This window comes from Neovison vison, chromosome X, assembly GCF_020171115.1.
Source record: "Neovison vison isolate M4711 chromosome X, ASM_NN_V1, whole genome shotgun sequence".
In the NCBI taxonomy this organism is placed as follows: Eukaryota; Metazoa; Chordata; class Mammalia; order Carnivora; family Mustelidae; genus Neogale; species Neogale vison.
The window spans coordinates 119,009,061-119,029,332 of record NC_058105.1 but is presented as its reverse complement, the minus strand read 5'-3'; the positions used below and the strand labels follow the sequence as shown (position 1 = coordinate 119,029,332).

Below are 20,272 nucleotides of genomic sequence, written 5' to 3'. Positions count from 1 at the left end.
AGAATCCCAGAAATAGTAGAAGCCCTGAACATACCGTGCCTGCAGCCAACCCAGCGTCTGAACTACCTATCACCTGATATAACAAATTTCCTTATATTGGAAATATGAAATTTTTATATTTTTACATTTTTTATAATAAATTTCCTTATATTAGAAATATGAAATGAAAAGGTGTTCAATATCATTTATCATCAGGGAAATGCAAATCAAAACCACAAAGAGATACCACCTCATACCTACTAGGCTGGCTATAATCAAAAGAGAGATAATAGGGGTGCCTGGGTGGCTCAGTCTTTTTAAGCATCTGCCTTTGGCTCAGGTCATGATCCCGGCGTTCTGGAATCGAGCCCCTCTGCTAAATCTGGCATGACTCCCCTGCGCCAATGGATACCACCGAGCGGGACACCTTTTCCAGATGTCCACCAGTAATCATTGCAGTTCCTCAAACTAACCATCTACATTCCACAGTAATTCAGCATGTAGGCCATACCTCATACCGATGCCTGTGTCTTTCTTCTATAAAAGGAACATCACCATAAAGTTTCCCTGTGAAGATACAAGAGTGAAATTAACATCCAAGTAATCCGCTTTGGAACGCCATCCAGAGCGTATGTGTGACCTACAAATTACCTGGACTGGTCCAGATAGTCATCTAGATTTTCTTCTCCTACAGCACAGAACAGGAAGAGCTTCTTTGAAACTCTGAAGCAATTCCCAAGTATGCCATCAGCACGGCATTAAAGGAAGTGGAAGCCCTCTGTTACACAAGTCACCATGGATTCCAACAGACAGGCCCTCCTTTGCCACACCTGCCTACAGTTAAGGACAGGGAGGTGGAGGAACGTCTGAGCACCATCACTTCTGGGCAAACTCATAACCGGGCTCATTTTCCAAAAGAAGAAACTGAAACCAAAGGAATGGAAATGAAACCGAAGGACTTGCCCAAAGCCCCAACCCCGCTGGCAGCACAATCTTGAGCTCAGACCCCCCGACACCTGGTCCGTGCTTTTTCCACCACACCAGCTGCTTCTGCGTACCAGCCAAATTGGTTTACACCCCGCCTTAAACATGGGCCTGTCCTCTGGCTCTAAAAATTCGGCCTCTAAGAATTCACCCCAGAAAACAGAAATGAAAACAGCAAGTTCACCACGAAGATACATGCCACTTCGTTATTTAACAGTGAACAACGAAGCAAACTGAGCCCCAGAAATCGAGGACTGGAGCATTAAATGAAAAGCCCTGCCAGCCGCGCCGGGACACATTGTCCTACTCCAGCAGAATCCAGAGCAGTGTTCAGTTCCACAGGCAGGGGACTGTCAGAACCTCCGAGACACGCCATAAGGCTGTGGAGCAGGATGTTTGTGTCTCCTCTGTGCTTTTGACTTGGATAAAGAAAGTCATTCTGCTGTGACTTGATACGATCATTTATCACGACCGAACCTCTAGTTTGCAACATGTAGACACAGCTCCCTGGGGACAATGTTAATCATAGTGAGTATTTGCCACAGGTGTTTTAGAAAAATTGGCAATAGTGGAGATAGGGAGCTAGTCTGCGAGAGCTCCAAAGTGCCACTGAGAGGGCACTCATTCAAGGCAGAGCCTTTGTACTTAAACTATTGGTTCATAAAAATGAAAGGAAAAATGGAAACAGCGAAATAATGTCCAATTGGACAAAACAGAAGCATATATGCCATTGCAAAGTTACAAGAAAAATCATTTGAAAGCTCTGGACCTAACTTGGAGAGGTTCCTAATTCCCTTATGACCTCTGACTTTGTGACTGATCTTTTCTTCCTATGGTCCAAAATTTCTTCTCTGCTTACTGCATTACAACAGATGACTTAGATGTCCAATAATAGAGCCTGCCAATGTTAACAGATGGTGAAGAAAATGGCAAACATCTCCAGATTAAGATATAAGGAATTCTAACTTCAAGTCATCAGGACTAGCAGGATATCACACGACCTTTTGAAACTGGATGCCATGCACATACTGCCGGCTTAAGGCAAATTTTCTGTTTGCTAAGATACCTCAAGGGTGACAGGACCACAGGGCTGGTGTAGTGACTCTGGAACCAGGCCATCGGGCTCTAAATTGCACTGCAGCATTGAATGGATGTGTGGCTGGGGCAAATTATTTCAGCCCTCTGCCTCAGCCTTTTCATCTGTAAAATGGGGATGGTTGATAGTCTTATTCCATAGGGTTGTTGTGAGGATTAAATAAAACACTTGGGGGGGCGCCTGGGTGGCTCAGCGGGCTAAGCCTCTGCCTTTGGCTCAGGTCACGATCCCAGGGTCCTGGGATTGAGCCCCGCATCGGGCTCTCTGCTCAGCGGGGAGCCTGCTTCCTCCTCTCTCTCTGCCTGCCTCTCTGCCTACTTGTGCTCTCTGTCAAGTAAATAAAATCTTAAAAAAAAAAAAAAAAACAACACTTGGAACAGTAAGTAAACCATGTGACCGTTAATTAGACTCTAGACTATGAAATCCAAGTAGAAAGAAGACAGAACATAAGCTCTACAAGATAATGGACAAGATAAGGACGTGTCCCTTCAATTGGTATCTAGCACATAAGCAGGTACTTAATGAATATTTGTTTAGGGGCACCTGGGTGGTTCAGTCTGATGAGGGAGCTGGAGGCTGGCTGAGGAGGGAGCAGGGGCTGGCGCCTTGCACCCCATCTCCACCCACTCCCCTTAATAATATGTGTGACATTCCTCAGGCACCCCTGACTGCCCTGAAAGAAGAACAAATGGTTATATTGCAGAGATCACAGTCCTGTAAGGCAGGAGTCTCCCTTTGTTTGCAAATGTCCCTGAGATTTACAAACAAAGAAGCTACCTTATCAGTAGCCCAATTTCCCTAGCCCAATTTCCAAGGACACATAACTCCGTTCCTCAAGCCCTAATGCCACCCTCCCCTCCATAAGAAACCAAAGGAGGCGGAGGTAAAAAGAAATGTAAATAAAGTTAAATTTCTTTTAAACCCAAATCTCACTAACTAGGACACTTGATAGGAGAAATGTGAAGCTTTATCTCTAGATCTCCAAGATAGTGTCGAGAATCATTCCCAAGCATATGGCCCATTGATACACATCTAAAAGGTCTCACAAGAAGATTTTTATTACTAGTAATAAATAACCTTTCTCCCAACAATAACTAGCCCCTCAAGGTCCTGCAGACCTTGCTTCCAAAATTCCTAAGAGACTAACATCACCCCCTTTGTCCTCACCTACCCAACTCCTGTGTATATAACCAGACACTCCTCACAGGCTCGGGGCAGCCGCATCTCTGCCTGCCCACGGGTCCTGTCCCCGTGCTCTAATAAACCACCTTTTTGCACCAGAGACGTCTTAAGAATTCTTTCTTTAGCCGTCGGCTCCGAACCTCACCCCACTGAACCTCACCTAGGTTCGAGAACTTCATCAAGTGGGTTAGGTGTCTACCTTTGGCTCAGGGCATGATCCCAGGGTCCTGGGATGGAGCTCGGAGTTGGGCTCCCTGCTCAGTGGGGAGTCTGCTTCTCCCTCTCCCTCTGCCTGCCACTCCCCCTGCTTGTGTTCTCTCTTTCTGTCAAAGAAATAAATAAAATCTAAATAAATAAATAAATATTTGTTTAATGGATGGATCATTTCTATGTGTGTGTGTGTGTGTGTGTGTATATATGTTTATGTGTATATATACACACACATATATGTATATATATGTGTGTGTATATATATATATATATGGCATATAATGAGACATGTTTTCAGAACTTTGGAAATACTGTTTCATGGACTCAAATTCTTACCTGATCACTTACAAATCTGTCAAGAACGAATTCACAAAACTAATCCACTGCCATATCCAGGGGAAAAAAAATTGAAATTTCCTTTATAACTATATGTTGAGAATAGCTCAGAATGTTACCAGTACAATTCTATTTGAAAACACCTTAAAGGGCGCCTGGGTGGCTCAGTGGGCTAAAGCCTCTACCTTCGGCCCAGGTCATGATCTCAAGGTCCTGGGATCGAGTCCCACATTGGGCTCTCTGCTCAGCAGGGAGCCTGCTTCCTCTTTCTCTCTCTGCCTGCCTCTCTGCCTACTTGTGATCTCTCTCTGTCAAATAAATAATAAATAAAATCTTAAAAAAAAAAAAAGAAACAAAAGGAAACACCTTAAAAACAAAATAAAACCAAGAATGCTCATTCTGGGGCCCTGGCCCCAGGGATTCTGATTTGGTTACTCTCAGGAGAGGACCTGGGCATGTGGGTTTTTACAAAGCACCACGAGCGACTCCCTGTGCATTCTGGATTAGGCACTGCTGATCCCCACTTTGGCTGAAAGCGCTGTAGGAGGACAATCAATGACAATCGGTGACAAGGCAAGCTGCCGCTAGCTGCTGCTGACTGCGGAGTGTATCTAGGTGTGGAGTGAACAGACTGAGGGCTAGACACAGCACGTTGTGAGGAGCGGTTCTCCGGATGGACTGATCCAGCACTCGTGCCATGCGATGATCTTGGGCACAGGGGGAAATCCTCAACAAAACGACACAGACTTCTTCTCTGTCCTAGTCTTTCTGGAGACAAAATCAAATGCAACAGAGATTAACTGCACATAAGCTTCATGTTGCCTTAAGAAGCAAGTTGGGGGCGGGGGCGAGTGTCTGGGTGGCTCGTCGGTTAAGCGTCTGCCTTGAGCTCTGGTCAGGTCGTGATCCAGGGGTCCTGGGATGGAGCCCCACAGCATCGGGCTCCCTGCTCAGTGGGGGACTGCTTCCCCCCCCCTCTGTTCCTCTCCCTGCTTGTGTGCACATGCACAGTGTGTGTGTGTGTGTGTGTGTGTGTGTGTGTATTTTTGAACTATATACTTTAAAATGGTTAAGATGGGGGGCACCAGGGTGGCTCAGTGGGTTAAGCCTCTGCCTTCAACCCAGGTCATGATCCCAGGGTCCTGGGATCGAGTCCTACCTCAGGCTCCTTGCTCAGCGGGGAGCCTGCTTCTCCCTCTCCCTCTGCCCCTCCCTCCACTTGTGCTCTCTCTCTCTCTGACTAATAAATTCTTTTAAAAAAATGGTTGGGGAGCCTGGGTGGCTCAGTGGGTTAAAGCCTCTGCCTTCACCTCAGGTCATGATCCCAGAGTCCTAGAATAGAGCCCTGCATTAGGCTCTCTGCTCAGCAGGGAGCCTGCTTCCCTCTCTCTCTCTCTCTCTGCCTGCCTGTCTGCCTACTTGTGATCTCTGTCTTTCAAATAAATAAATAAAATCTTTTTTTAAAAAAATGGTTAAGACGGTAAATTTAATGTTATGTGTATTTACCACAATTAAAATGTGAAAAAGTAAAGGCTATGCAGCCCCATTCTTGCCCCCACCACCCCCTCTTCCCCTAACTTACCCTTTATCTAAACATCCCATCCCCATCCTTTGCAACTTGGTTTTTGTTCCTGTTGTTTTACTGAACAGCTCTCAAAATAACCTCTCAAAATAATAGCAAATGTGTCTTCAGTTGGGACCTGAGTAATTCCCCCTTTCCCCATCTGTGACCTCTGCTCCTCTGTGTACTCCCCTTGCCCCATTTACTAGCTCTTCATCCTCAAGTAGGGACACCTGCCCAGAACCATACCTTCTCTTCTTCCCCCACATTCACTGCTGAAAGCCATCCCCCCCCATGCTCTAGACCCCCAATCTGTACCTTCTGATTCTTATCTTTCACCTGGGCCCCACATTTCCTATTTCCACGGGAGCTAGAAGAAATCACCCATGGCATGTCCAAAAGGTAACATCACTCCCTGATGGGCTTCGTGACCTCTTCCCTCTAGGCAGAACTGCCTTACCGTTGCCCAAACACCTTTTAATTGCTGCACCAATGTCTTCATCAAACTCCCTTTAAAGACTGCCCAGAACCATGCCCTGAACTAATTAAGCACTAGAGGGGCTAGAGTTCTCTGTTTATGTGCAAGGGTCTGCTGGCGTGTGTCTAGTTCAGAGATCCCAAGACGCTGCCCAGGGTACAGATGTTTGGTGTATTTGGTTTGCATGGTTTTGGCAAACACACAGTGTTTTAAAATTCTGAATTAAGTTGCCAACATTTAGAAACCAGATTTGTCATAAAACTCCAGACTTCCAGATTCTCTTGGAAAGTTCGAAGACTGGCAACAGTGAAGCCATAGTTCTTCATGCAACTATCAGTTTTAGCAGTTGACGGGTCAACTGCTTGTCAGTTTGCCCCAGTCCCCATCACTCCCTACCGCCTCTCTAACTCTAAGGCCTGATGTAGCTGCCACTGATTGCGGAGTTAAGCTGTGGCACTTCTTACACCTGGCTGTTTGACTCATTTACATTCCCAGCCCAGTCCTACCGGCCGAGCTGTTCAGTCCAATGTCCATTCAGGGCGTGTGTCCCTTCTCAAGCCAAGCATGTGGTTTCAGACGGTCTTTCAGAAGCCAGAGGTGGGGTCTTCACTTTCGGCACTCCGGGCTCTTCTCCACAAAACACTCCTCCTGAGACCTGTGGAACCCTGTCTTGGGGCTCTCAGCGCAAGGCAGCTTTCAGCTCTGTGAGCTGTTTGGGTCTTTCTATCCCCTCTTTAATTGAGGTCTGCTATTTGATATAGTGAGATGGCCAAGAGGTCGGGCTCAGAAATCAGCTGAGTGACATTCTAACAAATGACTTAAGCTGCCTAAGATGCCTTTCTCTCTTGTGCAAAATCCACCCAGGTCGGTATTGAAAGGAATAAATGAAACGATGCACAGAACGTCCTCATTACTGATGCTTAGAAAGTGTGCAGTCGGGCCAGCCACCATTTTTTTCCTTCTTTATTTATTACTTTTGGATCTTGGTATACCATTTCTTCAGTTTTTATAAAACATCTCATTCCTTTTAAGCATCTAAACTCCTCCTCTTTCTCTAATTTTATTTTTCGTGATCTGCTTTTATCTCAGTTTGCTAGTATAAAAATGCTAATTTTCGATTTTTAAAATGTGAATCGTTGCCTTTAACTCCACATTACAGCATTATATTATTTTCATTGCTTGCATCTCTTTCCCCCACCCCGACTTAGTATTCTTATCCCATCTTTAATACCTCTTTTCTTAGATTTTTTTTGTCTGCTTCTGCTAGTCATATTAGCAGGTAGGGAGCAAGGAGACCAGAACAGAGGGACTGGAGAGAACATGTAAGGCAAGGGGAATGCCCGCTTCCCTTCTCCTCGGGCTCACCCCTTCTCCCCTCTCCATGTCTGGAGGACCCTATTCTTTTTTTTTTTTTTTTTTTTTAAGTGTAGCTGACATACAATATCGCATTCATTTCGGGTGTACAACATAGTGATTCAATACCTCTGTGTGTTATGCTGTGCTCACCACAGCAAAAGCTCCTGTCTGTCACCACGCAACATCGTTACAATGCCACTGACAATATTCCCTCTACCTCATATTCCCATGACTTATTTATTCCATAATCGGAAGCCCGTATCTCCCACTTCCCTTCACCCATTTTGCTCATCCCTCCCACCCCCCGCCCCTCTGGCAACCATCAATTTGTTCTCTGTCTTTATAGATAGAATTCTGCTTGTCATTTATTTATTCATTTGTTTTTTAGATTCCACATTATGAGTGAAATCATATGGTATTTGTCTTTCTCAGTCTGACTAACATCACTTAGCAGAATACCCTCCAGGTCCATCCGTGTCGTTGCAAATGGCAAGATCTCATCCTTCTATATGGCTGAGCGATACTCTGCTCTGTGTGTGTGTGTGTATGTGTATACACACCGCAGCTTCTTTAAGCATTTATCTATTCAAGAATACTTGGGCTGCTTCCATATCTTGGCTATTGTAAATAATGCTGCCATAAACAAAGGGTGCGTGCATTTTTTTAAATTAGTGTTTTTAATTTTCTTTGGGTAAATTTGCAGTAGTGGAATTACTGGATCATATGGTATCGTATTTTCTATTTCTTTTAAGATTTTTTAAATGTATTTATTGGAGAGAGAGAGTGTGTAAGAGAGAAAACACAAGCAGGGGGAGCTGCAGAGGGAGAGGGAGAAGCAGGCTCCCCGCTGAGCAGGGAGCCCGATGTGGGGCTTGATCCCAGGATCCTGGGATCATGACCTGCGCTGAAGGCAGACGCCCAACTGATGAGCCCCCCAGGTGCCCCGATCATAAGGTATTTTAATACTCCATCATACCCAGAGCTTCGAGAGACTCACAGGTCTCACTGTATTGACAATATGCCCTTCATCTTAATGATCCTAACAGCCGCACTTGAATAGCGCTTCTGCTCTGCCGGGCACTGAAGAACTCACATGTATAACTGATTTAACCCTCACCAGAACCCCATGAGGCAGGAGGCATTCTGGCGTCCGCTCTCCAGAGGTGGAAACTGCAGCGCCGTAAGTAGCTACACAGCCAGGGACAGAGAGCTGGGCCCAGAGGGGTCTCCACTGGGGCAGCGTGGCTGGGTTTTAACCACCCCACTAGTTCCCGTGGGCGAGGTCCTTGGCGCAGAACCGGTCCAGTAAGGGACATGTAAATGCCTCCTCTTGTCAGGATTAAAGGGGCTATGTTACGTCCCAGACCTGGAAGCCCCCATATCCGCAAATACACCTTAGAGAATGGTTCCCCCAGCAAAAGGCAAGAAGGGGCAGGGGAGAGAGCTCGCCTGCAGTGTGGACCATCAGAGGGGGGCAGGAGAACACCAGCTGGCGCAGAGCAGCACCACACTCCCTTCCCATCGGTCTCACCACGACAAATTACCGAGGCAGGGACTTCCAGCGTCCCTAAATCCCTGGTGACCTCTTTTAAACTGTTTTGTAAATTACCTCATTAACCCAGCCAAGGCTCTTTGTATGGCACGATTATTTTCTTAAAGTTCCTAGCAATCTAATCACACCAGGAACTAGAAGCTGTTTTTCTCTATCAATGCCTTGATAAGAGATAAGAAAGCAAAAGCAATTTTTCTAGCCAGTGAAAATTTATTCTACCTTATCCCCTTTTCCTTCAAATTCGAGATTGACCCCTCTGCATTTCCAATGCCATGAATTTAACCCAGATCCTCAACACTGGGACTCACCCCATACATCCCTCATTGGCCTGTTGCCTGTTCTCTCAGAACAAAACCCTTTTTCTTTCACAATAAAACAGAACCAAATGTTTTAGCCAAGTCCTCCTCCTTATTATGAGGAAATGCCAGGAAGATCCCCAAAAGGAATTAAGTCTTTTCCTAATGCATTCCATCTAGCCGCATCACCCCGAGCAGCTCTCCGCAGCCTCCACTGCCAGCTGACGTCTGCCTGTGTCAAGTTGCACTGTCCCCTTGTCGTCTGCCCTGAGGAGGAGGGTCATCTTTTCAGAACTCTGATGGGAAGTCACCAGGGCCTGGTCTCTGGGTGGATACACTGCCCCGAAAAGGGCTTCTAATTCCTTCCAAAATGTTATGCCACGTTCTCCACAGGACTGGACACCCCCAAAGGGCAAAATGGCACCCACTCGCTTTTAACGGTTCCTCAGCACAGAGCTATGTTCATTGGGTGGCCCTTTCCTTCCTCTGCCTACCCCCAGCCCCCCGCACCTCCCATCCCTACCCCAAGTACTCAGGCCTGCTCTGTGCCTTTCCACCCCTACAGCATTCCTGTTTCTAAAGGCAAGGGCTCCCTCACCATTTGGGTACTGGTTTAGAGTCAAATACGGGATTTGCTTTAAATTGAGCTGACTCTAGCAATCCATCCAGTGCATAGGCACACCACACTGAGCAGCATTAAAACATGCTACCTGCATATTCTTTCTGGTAGGTGGCAGTTACGTTTGAAAACCACACTCAGCATAGACAAAGACATGCTTCCTTTTCTGGATCTCTCAGCAACATGTCTGGGACCTGACCAAAAAAATTAAGCCCGGGGACTGCAATATTTTGGAAACAATAACCATCAAACAAGCTGTCAGCCATCCCCTTAGTGAGCTCTGAACTTTGTATGAATTGCTTTGTATTTTACTATGTTCTCAACTCTCACACTCAGTTGAGAGCCACAGGCAAACCGATAAAGTTTATTTTTGGAGCCTCAGAATCCTCTCGTAATGAAGTTCCCTGGTACTTTCCCACCTCTTTCTCGATTTCTCCCTCTTCAAAACACCTGGTTTAATACTTAACCTGCTCTGCACCATTTCTCCTTCTGCTTTTCAGAAGTCATGTAATGAGTTAATCAACCAAGTTATGGTCTCCCTACAAGACAAGTCCTGCCATCTATGTATCCAGATAAAATGCTGTTTTGGAAAATTGAGGTGTAATTTACATGCAGTGAAAGATACATATCTGAAAAACGGAGTTTAACAATAGTAAAATGTGTGTTTTAAGAATTGCCTACTGGAGAGTGATTATAATGGTGGGTTGTGGAGCTAGGGCCATCTGTTGGCGTAGAAGACTAGAAACCATGCAAGACGAGTGGTCTGGGCCTGTTCTGACCACCCACTGACGGTGAGCCACTTCCCCTCTCTGCCCTCCATTTCCTTGCTGAAAAATACTGATTGGGTCAAATGGCTTCCGAAAGCCCTCTTGACCTTATTCTGTCACTAAATAGGGTTTGCAGGCAGGCAAGTAGACAAGCTTGGGAGATGTCCTTGAACACTCCCCAGGAGGGTAACAGCTTCACTGCCTGTTTTTGTGTAGACCGGGGTTTGGCAAGCCATGGTAATTCTGAAGCAAAATAGGATTCCCCTGACTTTTTTGGTCAGCCCTCGAACTTAGAATGATTTTTACATTTTCAAATGGTTGAAAAAAAAAATCAAAAGAAGAATAATATCTCATGATGCATGAAAATTACATGAAATTCACATTTCAGTGCCCGTAAATAAAGGGACATAAATTGGAATATAGCTACGCTCATTCGTTTATGTATTTGCCTGCGGCTGCTTTTACACTACAGTGACAGAGTTGAGCTGTTGCATCAAAGATCATGTGGCCCCCAAAGCTGAAAATATGTACTATCTGGGCTTTTACAGAAAAAGTTTATCAACCCCTGGCTGAGGCCATTTAGGTTATAGACTTTGGGCTGGTAGATCTCTCCCTTCCTACAATTAAGTGTTACTAGGAACATGGGCAGTATATATACAAGTAAATCAACATTTTGGGGTGGGAGGGACTTTCTACTTTGTAGTAATGAAAAGAAATGCAAAATAGAGTACACTAATAAAGGGCCCTTTTTGTTCTTGCTAGGAGAGCAAAAAGAAAAGTAATAAAAACACTTGGAGGGGCGCCTGGGTGGCTCAGTGGGTTAAAGCCTCTGCCTTCAGCTCAGGTCATGATCCCAAGGGTCCTGGGATCGAGTCCTGCATCGGGCTCTCTGCTCAGCAGGGAGCCTGCTTCCTCCTCTCTCTGTCTGCCTCTCTGTCTACTTGTGATCTCTGTCTGTCAAATAAATAAATAAAATCTTAAAAAAAAAAACCAGCACTTGCAAAAAGACTAGAGAAAGCAAGAACAGTACAGTACAGTTAACATCACTATGAACTGGTTCACCTCTTCCTTCAAACAATCCAGCAGAATTATCAGTCATAAAAGTGTTCATACCCTTTGACCTAATAGTCCGACTCCTGGAAATCTATCCTAAGGAAACAATTAAAAGAACATAAACACCATGTCAAGACGTTTGCATCAGCATTTTTCTAACAAAATGTTGGAAACAACCTGCAATGTTTAGCAATAAGAAATGAGTCAGTGGATTATGGTTCCTTAATTCAATGAAATATTATATGCCCAAGTAATAGACACAAAGACTAGGTTCATAAAATGTTATTCTACAACAAAAGGCTACATAAAAATCAAGCAAGATAAAGTTTCGAAGACATCATGAAGGTGTAATTAACACTATGGTGAAGTGTTACAGAAAAAATATCTTATTTGTGAAGACCTGTGAACCAGCTTTGACAATTCCCCACACACTGTCCTTACTCCTTTAATAACAAAAAGCCTTTGTAGTCAAGGACAGCCCACGCATGCAGAAGGAGGACAGAAGTGAGCCTCTGGTGACATGTTTCTTACAAACTGAGCAAATGATGATTAGTACTTTGGTCCAAATCGATTTATACCTGTAATCTCCACTTTAGAAAACTCAAATTCATCTCATCTCATTGCAAATGTGAAATATGTATAGCTGTCTGTATGTCAATGATGCCTCAGTGAAATGCTTGAAAAAAAGAAAAAACAAATTCCCAGTTTTCCTGAACCTTAAGGAACTAATAGGTGACTAAGAAAAAAAGAGGAACTTGATGAATATAAAAATTAGAATGACTTTAGTAATCCAGCCATTGTGTCTACCAATATCTTCAGGCTTTAGGCACTCCCTCTCCCACTCCCCCTGCTTGTGTTCCTTCTCTCGCTGTCTCTCTCTGTCAAATAAATAAATAAAATCTTAAAAAAAAAAAAAAGCAGACCGAAGATATTAATTAAGCAACAAGCTCTTCGTGTGTTTAAGAATCATAAAAATCATTGACATTACTTTTATGTCTACACTACAGAAAAATAAACCCTAACTCAGTCTTATTTCTATCAAGACACATCAAAATTTTCAATATTTTGAACAATGGTCTTTTTTAAAAGCTGAGTATGATGAGCACTGAATCCTTTACAGAAGATACAATTTTAAAACATTACATTTTTCACTAACCATTTTTTGTTTCTTAGGCAATTATTTGAACCAAGATTCGAAGGGTTTGAAAACATCGGAAAGCTGAGGAGGAATCACTGCTATTATCTAAGAAGAGAAAAAGTTTGCACATTCTTAAAGAAAAAAAGCCACTTAGAGAACAGTGGTTTCTTATCCAGAGAAAGTAGGGAAATGTGTGTACCTTGAAACTTTTCCTTTTTAAATTTCATTCTTATGCAGAAGCTTTATAGTTCATGGAAGCAGTTTCTTATCCATAAAGGAGAAACTCACATTCCTGGTCTTATCCTTCTCGAATAAGGCATTTTTCTAAGATACGCTCATAACTTCATGGGAGTGATGCTGGACACCCAAGAAACCTCCGTTCCCTTTGTCTCCTTCCAGCCTTCTCGGCACCTCGCACCTTCCCCCTCATCACCCTCTTTGCACCTGCTTTGAGGCCGGCAGGGCTGACGGCTGTCCCGGGCAGGGAGTGGACCTACAGCTCTTAGCATAGCACCTTTGGCTAAGAGTAGGCACTCAAACTGTATTTACTAAATTGAACTCAGGCCTTTGGGGGTTTTCTCACTCTAAGTTATTCTCATAGAATATGTTCATCTATGAGAAAAAGTTTCACAAAAATTTGAATAACCTTATCGAGAGTAGAAGATGGGCAAATATCAGATGGAAAGCCCCATCATACTTTCCTCTCCCCATGCCGAAGCTACTGGGGGAACAGAGAAATCTACTTCTCAAATAACTGCTCTCCTCCTCACGAAGTTTGTAAATTAGTGGCTAAAACCAGTCCGGCATGAAACAACTGAACTGGGTGGCTCAGTGGGTTGAGCCGCTGCCTTCGGCTCGGGTCATGATCTCAGGGTCCTGGGATCGAGTCCCGCATCGGGCTCTCTGCTCATCGGGGAGCCTGCTTCCCTTCCTCTCTCTCTGCCTGCCTCTCTGCCTGCTTGTGATCTCTGTCAAATAAATAAATAAAATCTTTAAAAATAAATAAATAAATAAATAAAAATTAAAAAAAATAAAAAAAAAAAGAAACAACTGAACTGGAAGCTGGTTTTCGGTGGAGTGGATTGGAAAGAACTGAGTGAACCGGGGCTCCCTGGGCAAGGTCATCTCCGGGAGCATTTCCGGGAGCATCTCCGGGAGCATCTCCAGGAGCATTGGTCAATCACAGAGCAGCTCCTTGGGCAGGGTGTTGTGGAGATCAGATGAGAGGGCGTTTTCCTAGCCATCTACCAGCCCTACCAGGGGGAGGGATCCGGAAGCAGAAGGACCAGCAAGGGCATGGCGTGGGGGAGGAGGGCAGGTAGGAGGAAGAGTCGTAGGAGAACCAGGGGCTGCTGGAAGGGGAACCCGAGGAGTGGAAGGGGTGTGATTAGCCTCGGACTGCGCGGCCATGCCAAGCACCCCCGCTGTCGTAAAACCAGTGATCAGAGAAACTTACTTAATATTGAATTTTCAGTTTTGAAAACAGTTCTTCGGATTCCCAGCCTCATCGTTCCTCCCAAATTGCCAGGGTTGTGTTCAGGCATATCAATCACCTTAGAAAACAAAACAAATCCGGTTTTTCCATCTTACATAAATGTTATTTCCCACATCTCAAGCTTTACTTTCATTTTATTTTTTTGTAAAGATTTTATTTACTTGGGGCACCTCGGTGGCTCAGTGAGTTAAAACCTCTGCCTTTGGCTAAGGTCACGATCCCAGGGTCCTGGGATCAAGCTCTGCATTGGGCTCCTTGCTCAGCGGGGAGCCTGCCCCCCACCCCACCCCGCCGCCTGCCTCTCTGCCTCCTTGTGATCTCTGCCTGTCAAATAAAAAATTTTAAAAATAAAAAAAAATTTTATTTACTTATTTGTCAGAGAGAGCAAGCACAAGCAGGGAGAGTGGCAGGTAGAGGGACAGAGGGAAGCAGGCTCCCCGCTGAGCAAGGAGCCCCACTCAGGGCTCGATCCCAGGACCCTGAGATCATGACCGGAGCTGAAGGCAGATGCCTAACAGACCTCGCCGCTCCGGTGCCCCCAAAGCTTTACTTTTAGAGTAATTATCGTTGCATAAGGATGTTCCCTAAAGAGTAAAACATGATCGTTCTTTCCAATTTTCTTATTCAAATACATTCATGCTTGACACACCCCTCATGGTATGCTTCCTGTTTGTCTCTGCTTTTCATCTTTCCTTCAAATCACTTGTAAAAAATTTATCAGGAGCCTCTTTATGACCTTCCTCCTGTCATTCCTCGAGCTGTCAGTTGCAGGCAATGCTCACACTTCAAGTTCTGGACCTCTGGGACCTCTCACTTTGCTATTCACATCCCTCCCCCACTGCCCACTTCACTCCTTAAAGATTTTCCATAAGCAAATCTGCCAATCCTTGTGGAAAACTATACCAAAGATACTTTTTTGTAGAAAACCTTAGAAGAATTCCTTTAAGCAAAAAGGAGGGTAATGTTATCCATTCTAGCACATTCTGTATGTGGTAAACTTAAGCGCTGCCCTGGATCTCTCCCTCTTCTTTGTCCCTCATCTTCAGTGTGTCCAGTTCTCTCCATTCACCCCCTCCAGATTTCCGACATTCATCCACTGCTCCAACCACCACCCAAACCACAGCCCCTCCCCAGGACTACAGCCAGAGCTTACCAGAAGCCTGCCCCCCCCTAGCCTAGTTCACATGGCCCCAGGCTACCCTACCCTGCACTTCGCCAGCAAATGCAAAGTAGTCGTATTACCCCATCTTGAAATCCTTGACTGCCTGGTATCAGCCCAGCCTACCCCTCCAGCCTCGTATCCCAGGACCGTCCCCTGAATTCTGGTCAGTGTGGCCTTCCTTCCCTTCCTCCAGTGCATCTTCTTTCCTCCCCCCATGAGAACTTTGCACATGCTGTTTCCTCTGCCCAGGACATCTCCCATTCCCCTACCTTCCTTTCCTAAATCAAACCAGCCTCAACCTTGAGATCTCAGCTCCACTATCCAGTATGAACTCCTATGGGGAGCTGATATTCCCAGGCTCCACAGCCTAGTCAGGACCCCCAATCTCTGCCCTCCCCCGCACTGAGCTGCCCTCACTTCATGTCTGTAGAGTGCTTTTGCGTGTCAGACTGTACCTCCTTGACAGCTGGGCCAGTGCTGTCTTTCCTTACACGGCATTCCCAGCCCCTCGCATCGATGGAACTGGCCCAGGGTATACACGGAATAAGTGCATGATGGAAGGAAGCAATGAACTCAGACCAAATAATTTCAGATTTATGTTCAATTTACTTCACAGAAATTCAGAAACACATGATTTTTATGAAAAGCCCATTCTCGTAAGTCATTGTTCTGTTTTCCCAGTTCTAGATGCTATGATTTCATGGTTTTGTTTCATCTTTTTTTTTTTTTTTAAGCTGTTAAAGACTATAGTTGGGCAAGATAACCTGTTCTAATGGAACTACTCAGGTTCCCTCTCATAAAACCTTTCGTCCAGTTTATTCCCCCCATACCTTAACTGCCATGTATTACTCTATAGGAAGCCTGGACAACGGCAACTTCCTGAGGTCAAAATTTTCCCAGAACTTGTATGATCTTATCAGTGCCCCAGAACTTTCCAAGCCGTCTGAACCCCGTGTCCCAAGTACACTCTAAGAGTCACTGAGGAGAAGGGGTGGAGAAAAAACTTGATTCCTCCCCTTGCTGGATAGAGTGCTCAGTTCTGAAGTGCTCTTGGCCTTGGCATCTCTTTCCTATCTTCCTTGGTTGGCTAATTATGGCTAGATTAAGTACTGCTGGAGGGAGGTGAGAGAGGGCATCAGCTTCCAGTTCTCAAAGCTAAGCTGCTTATAAATGCCCAGCCCCTTAAGCATTTTCTAGGAAAGGGCAGATAAGACTGCATTATCCACCACAGCCGCAACTTTCACTTATGTTTAAGACAACCTGAACCATGAAGGAAGAGCACAGCAATAAACTACCCCCTGGTTTCTTATGAGTTCTGTGATTGCTCAAACCACCCTTACTTCCTGCGTTGGACTCTTCTGCCCAGGAAGAGTCTCTGAACGTAGTTTGTATAGTTATTGGCGTGCCTGGTCTTCAAGAAATGTTCTGCTATGAACCAGTAAGAAAACTTGACCCACCTGACCCACCAGCGGACAGGAAACCTGCCTTACTGCGTACTTGAGATGAACTTGACAAACTAGAACATATTTCCAAAAGAAAAATGCACTGGGCACAGGGACAGCCTGAGGGTGTTAAAGACTCCTCTAACATAAATGGAAATCTGGAAATCTCTGAGAAAGCGGTATGAGAATATTATTTAAACCCATGGAGGTAGGTAGTGGGCATCTGCCTGGCTCAGTCAGCAGAACACGTGACTCTTGATCTTGGGGTCTTGTGTTTGAGCCCCATGTTGGGGATACAGTTTATATATATGCATAAAAATAATAAAAATGGAGGTAAATATCAGGAGAAACAGCTGGAAGACTTAACGGTGGCAGAGAGGGTGTGCAGATTACTAAGTATTTTCATTATACACCTTTTGGAACATGTTGGCTTTGTAAACTTTGTACATAGCATTATTTTAATGAAAATACAAATTTAAAGCCCAAACAGTGAAATATATTATTTCAAACTTCCACTAGGGTATTAGTTCACATTATCCCTGCTGTTTTCAGAAGCAATAACTATAACCTTCTCCTGAAATGACAACACAGAAAGAAATCCCAAGGAATAGCAGCCACGGTGATCTTCTGATTAAAACGTATTAGCACAGAAACCACTGGAGAAAGCAAAGAAAATGTTAGAGAAAAGATGGGGGAGCAGAGGCAAGTAGCTTTCTAATGACAAATGATGTCCCCGAATGTCAGTGTCAGGCACGGGCTGGTGGAACCCAAACACAATGGAAGGGGAAGACTGCAGAAGGTAGAGGACGCAGTGTGTTTCTGGCCAAGCCAGGCCCCGCCACCTGCCTTCAGTTACAGGCACCTCCTATGCATGACTGCCTCTTGGGTTACAAGCAACCTGATTCAGCGTTGACATCAGGGAAAATATCTTTGTGCCTCATATCCCTTCCGTGAAAAGCCTGAGAGACATCGATTTCAAAACATATCCTTTATCATGACTGGGATAGTTTAAAAAAGAAAAAAAAAAGAAAAAACCCTTGGGGCCCCTGGGTGGCTCAGGAGGTTAAGCATATGTCTTAGGTCATTGTCTGGCCCAGGTCATGATCCCAGGGTTCGGGGATGGAGCCCCAAATTGGGCTTCCTGCTCAGCGGGGAGTCTGCTTCTCCCTCTCCCTCTGCTCCTCCCCACCCCTGCTCATTCTCTCGCTCAAAAACAAATAAATAAATAAATAAAATCTTAAAAACAAAAAACCCTCAAATGTGCTTTCGTTTGAATCCTGACATTTCCAAAACCCCCTAGATTTGCATCTAGGAGGAAAATGCCTCTTCCATTGCAAAAGGATTGCCTTGGTCTGCTCTGATTTTGCCTTCGCTGCTGTCTGAACCCCACCACAGGTCCGTCCTTCCTTGGAACTGAGCCAGCCATACAGCATAAGAAAAATAAAAAAGAATCAATAAGTAACGAATGCTGGTGGTGATAAAGCTTTAGATGTAAAAGCGCCACATAAGGATAAAGACACTAATTAACCCTTACTGAAGTTTCTGCAGCCCACAATAAGAGATTGTAATGGGTTCAAGACTGGGTTCATGCGACCCACATGCCTTAACGACAAAGTCTAGGGAAGTTAGTTTCTCTTATCAAAGATGAAATTCCAGTGTGTGGAGTAGGTCAGCTTCCCTCCTGTCCCTTGCCTTTGGACATCTGGGGACACTGAAGGAGTCATTAGTTTTTTCTGGTCATTTTTTTTTCAAGCCTGCTTCTGATGTCGATTATTAATGAGTCATATTCAAGTTGCGCACAAAGTATGAGCTTTTTTTTGTTCTTTTTTTATGACATATATAACATATATAATAATTATAATTCTATTTTATTATAAATATAATTTATATTGTATATAAAAGTATACAAAACTTGCCATTTCAATGGTAATCAAACAAGAAATTCAAACGAAGTGTCATTTTTTAACCTATCAAATTAGTGAAGATTTTCAAAATGAAAATCATTATATCCTGGTTAGTATTCAGTGGGGTAGCCACTGACTTAGTATAATCTCTCTAAAATGTCCAGCTGATGTTCTTCAAGTATGAACTCGTTCTGTGTTACACTGCGAACTCGGCAGCCTCCACCACCGCAGATCAAATCGACGCCCTTCCGCTGTGGTACTCAGGTTCCACCTCATTCAGGAACCCAGTCTGCCTGTGCTCGCCTCATGAGTTCTAACCTGTGGTTTCCACCTTGGCCAGACAGATCCGTTGCTGACAGCTCCTCTGCTCGCCTCCCCACAACCCCTCTTCATATACATCGCCTCTTCACTACTTTTCTTAAAATGCCTTCTCCCCACCATTCCACATGGGCCCATGTTTTTGGGGTACCCTCTTGTTCTCCTTACCGACCCCTAATTAACACTGTGCTATTACGCTCACCCTACCAAATAAATCACCTATATGCTATGAGCTCATGTTGAATTAGTCCTTGTGGTAGGCTGGATGATGAGGTCCTCACCCTAGCCCATGGAATCTGTGAACAGGTAACCTTACATGACAAAAGAGACTTTGCAGACATGAGTAAATTAAGGCTCTCGAGATGCGAAGGCTGTCCTGGGTTATCTGGGCGGGCCCAATGTAACCACAGGGTCCTTATTTTAATTTTGCTTTTAAGATTTATTTATTTATTTGAGAGAGAGTCATTGAGTGCATGAGCATGGGGAGGGGCAGAGGGAGAGGGAGAGAGAATCTCAAGCAGACTCTGCCCTGAGCACAAAGCCCGATCATGACCTGAGTTGAAATCAAGAGTCAGACGCTGGTCTCCTCAGCCCTGGGAGCAGCTCTCCTGCCAGAGCCCCTCATCCCCTGAAAATGTCCGCCCGTGCAAAGTTCGTCTCTGCCCCCTTCTTGGTCAGGAGCACCTCTCAGCTGTTGAGCCGATCACTGTCTGCAGTGGTGCTAAAACCACCCGAGACACTGACAGATGAGGCACCTTATAAGGGCCTCAGCTTCTTGACAGCCCAACGTCCCCTGACCTCACTTATTCCTAGCCGAAGCTTCCAAACCAGCGCCATTTCAAGGGACATTGATACAGCAGCCAAGTTCAATGGGGCTGGGGCTGCCACGGTAGGGGTGGCTGGCTCTGGGGCTGGAATTGGGACTGTGTTTGGGAGCCTCATCATTGGTTATGCCAGGAATCCCTCTCTGAAGCAACAGCTCTTTCCCTACGCCGTTCTGGGCTTTGCCCTCTCGGAAGCCATGAGGCTCTTTTGCCGGATGGTGGCCTTTCTCATCCTCTTCGCCATGTGAAGGAGCCGTCTCCACCTCCCACAGGTCTTTCTTTCTTTTTTTTTTTTTAAGATTTTATTCATTTATTTGACAGAGAGAGATCACAAGTAGGCAGAGAGGCAGGCAGAGAGAGAGGGGGAAGCAGGCTCCCTGCTGAGCAGAGAGCCTGATGCGGGACTCGATCCCAGGACCCTGAGATCATGACCTGAGCCGAAGGCAGAGGCTTAACCCACTGAGCCACCCAGGCGCCCCTCCCATAGGTCTTTCTGCCGTGTCTTGTCTACCCTGTATAA

General features: G+C 45.1%; 2 protein-coding genes across 3 annotated transcripts in view; one reads left to right on the top strand and one right to left on the bottom strand.

The window, feature by feature from the left end:
* CTPS2 (CTP synthase 2) overlaps positions 1 to 20,272 on the bottom strand; it is a 100,431-nt gene that overhangs the window by 20,689 nt on the left and 59,470 nt on the right. For both annotated transcript variants that reach the window (XM_044234835.1, XM_044234836.1), the window contains exons 14-15: positions 14,064 to 14,160; positions 491 to 546 (exon numbers count right to left, since the gene is read on the bottom strand). In XM_044234835.1, the coding sequence (XP_044090770.1) occupies positions 491 to 546; positions 14,064 to 14,160 (153 nt within the window). The remainder of the gene's footprint in view (positions 1 to 490; positions 547 to 14,063; positions 14,161 to 20,272) is intronic.
* On the top strand, positions 19,530 to 20,045 carry LOC122896778 (ATP synthase F(0) complex subunit C2, mitochondrial-like). The gene has a single exon (XM_044234838.1). The coding sequence runs from the start codon at positions 19,563 to 19,565 to the stop codon at positions 19,998 to 20,000; it is 438 nt and encodes a 145-aa protein (XP_044090773.1). The 5' UTR covers positions 19,530 to 19,562; the 3' UTR covers positions 20,001 to 20,045.

Coding starts and splice junctions, on each gene's coding strand:
- LOC122896778 (XM_044234838.1), top strand. CDS start 19,563: ATGTCCGCCCGTGCAAAGTTCGTCTCTGCCCCCTTCTTGGTCAGGAGC.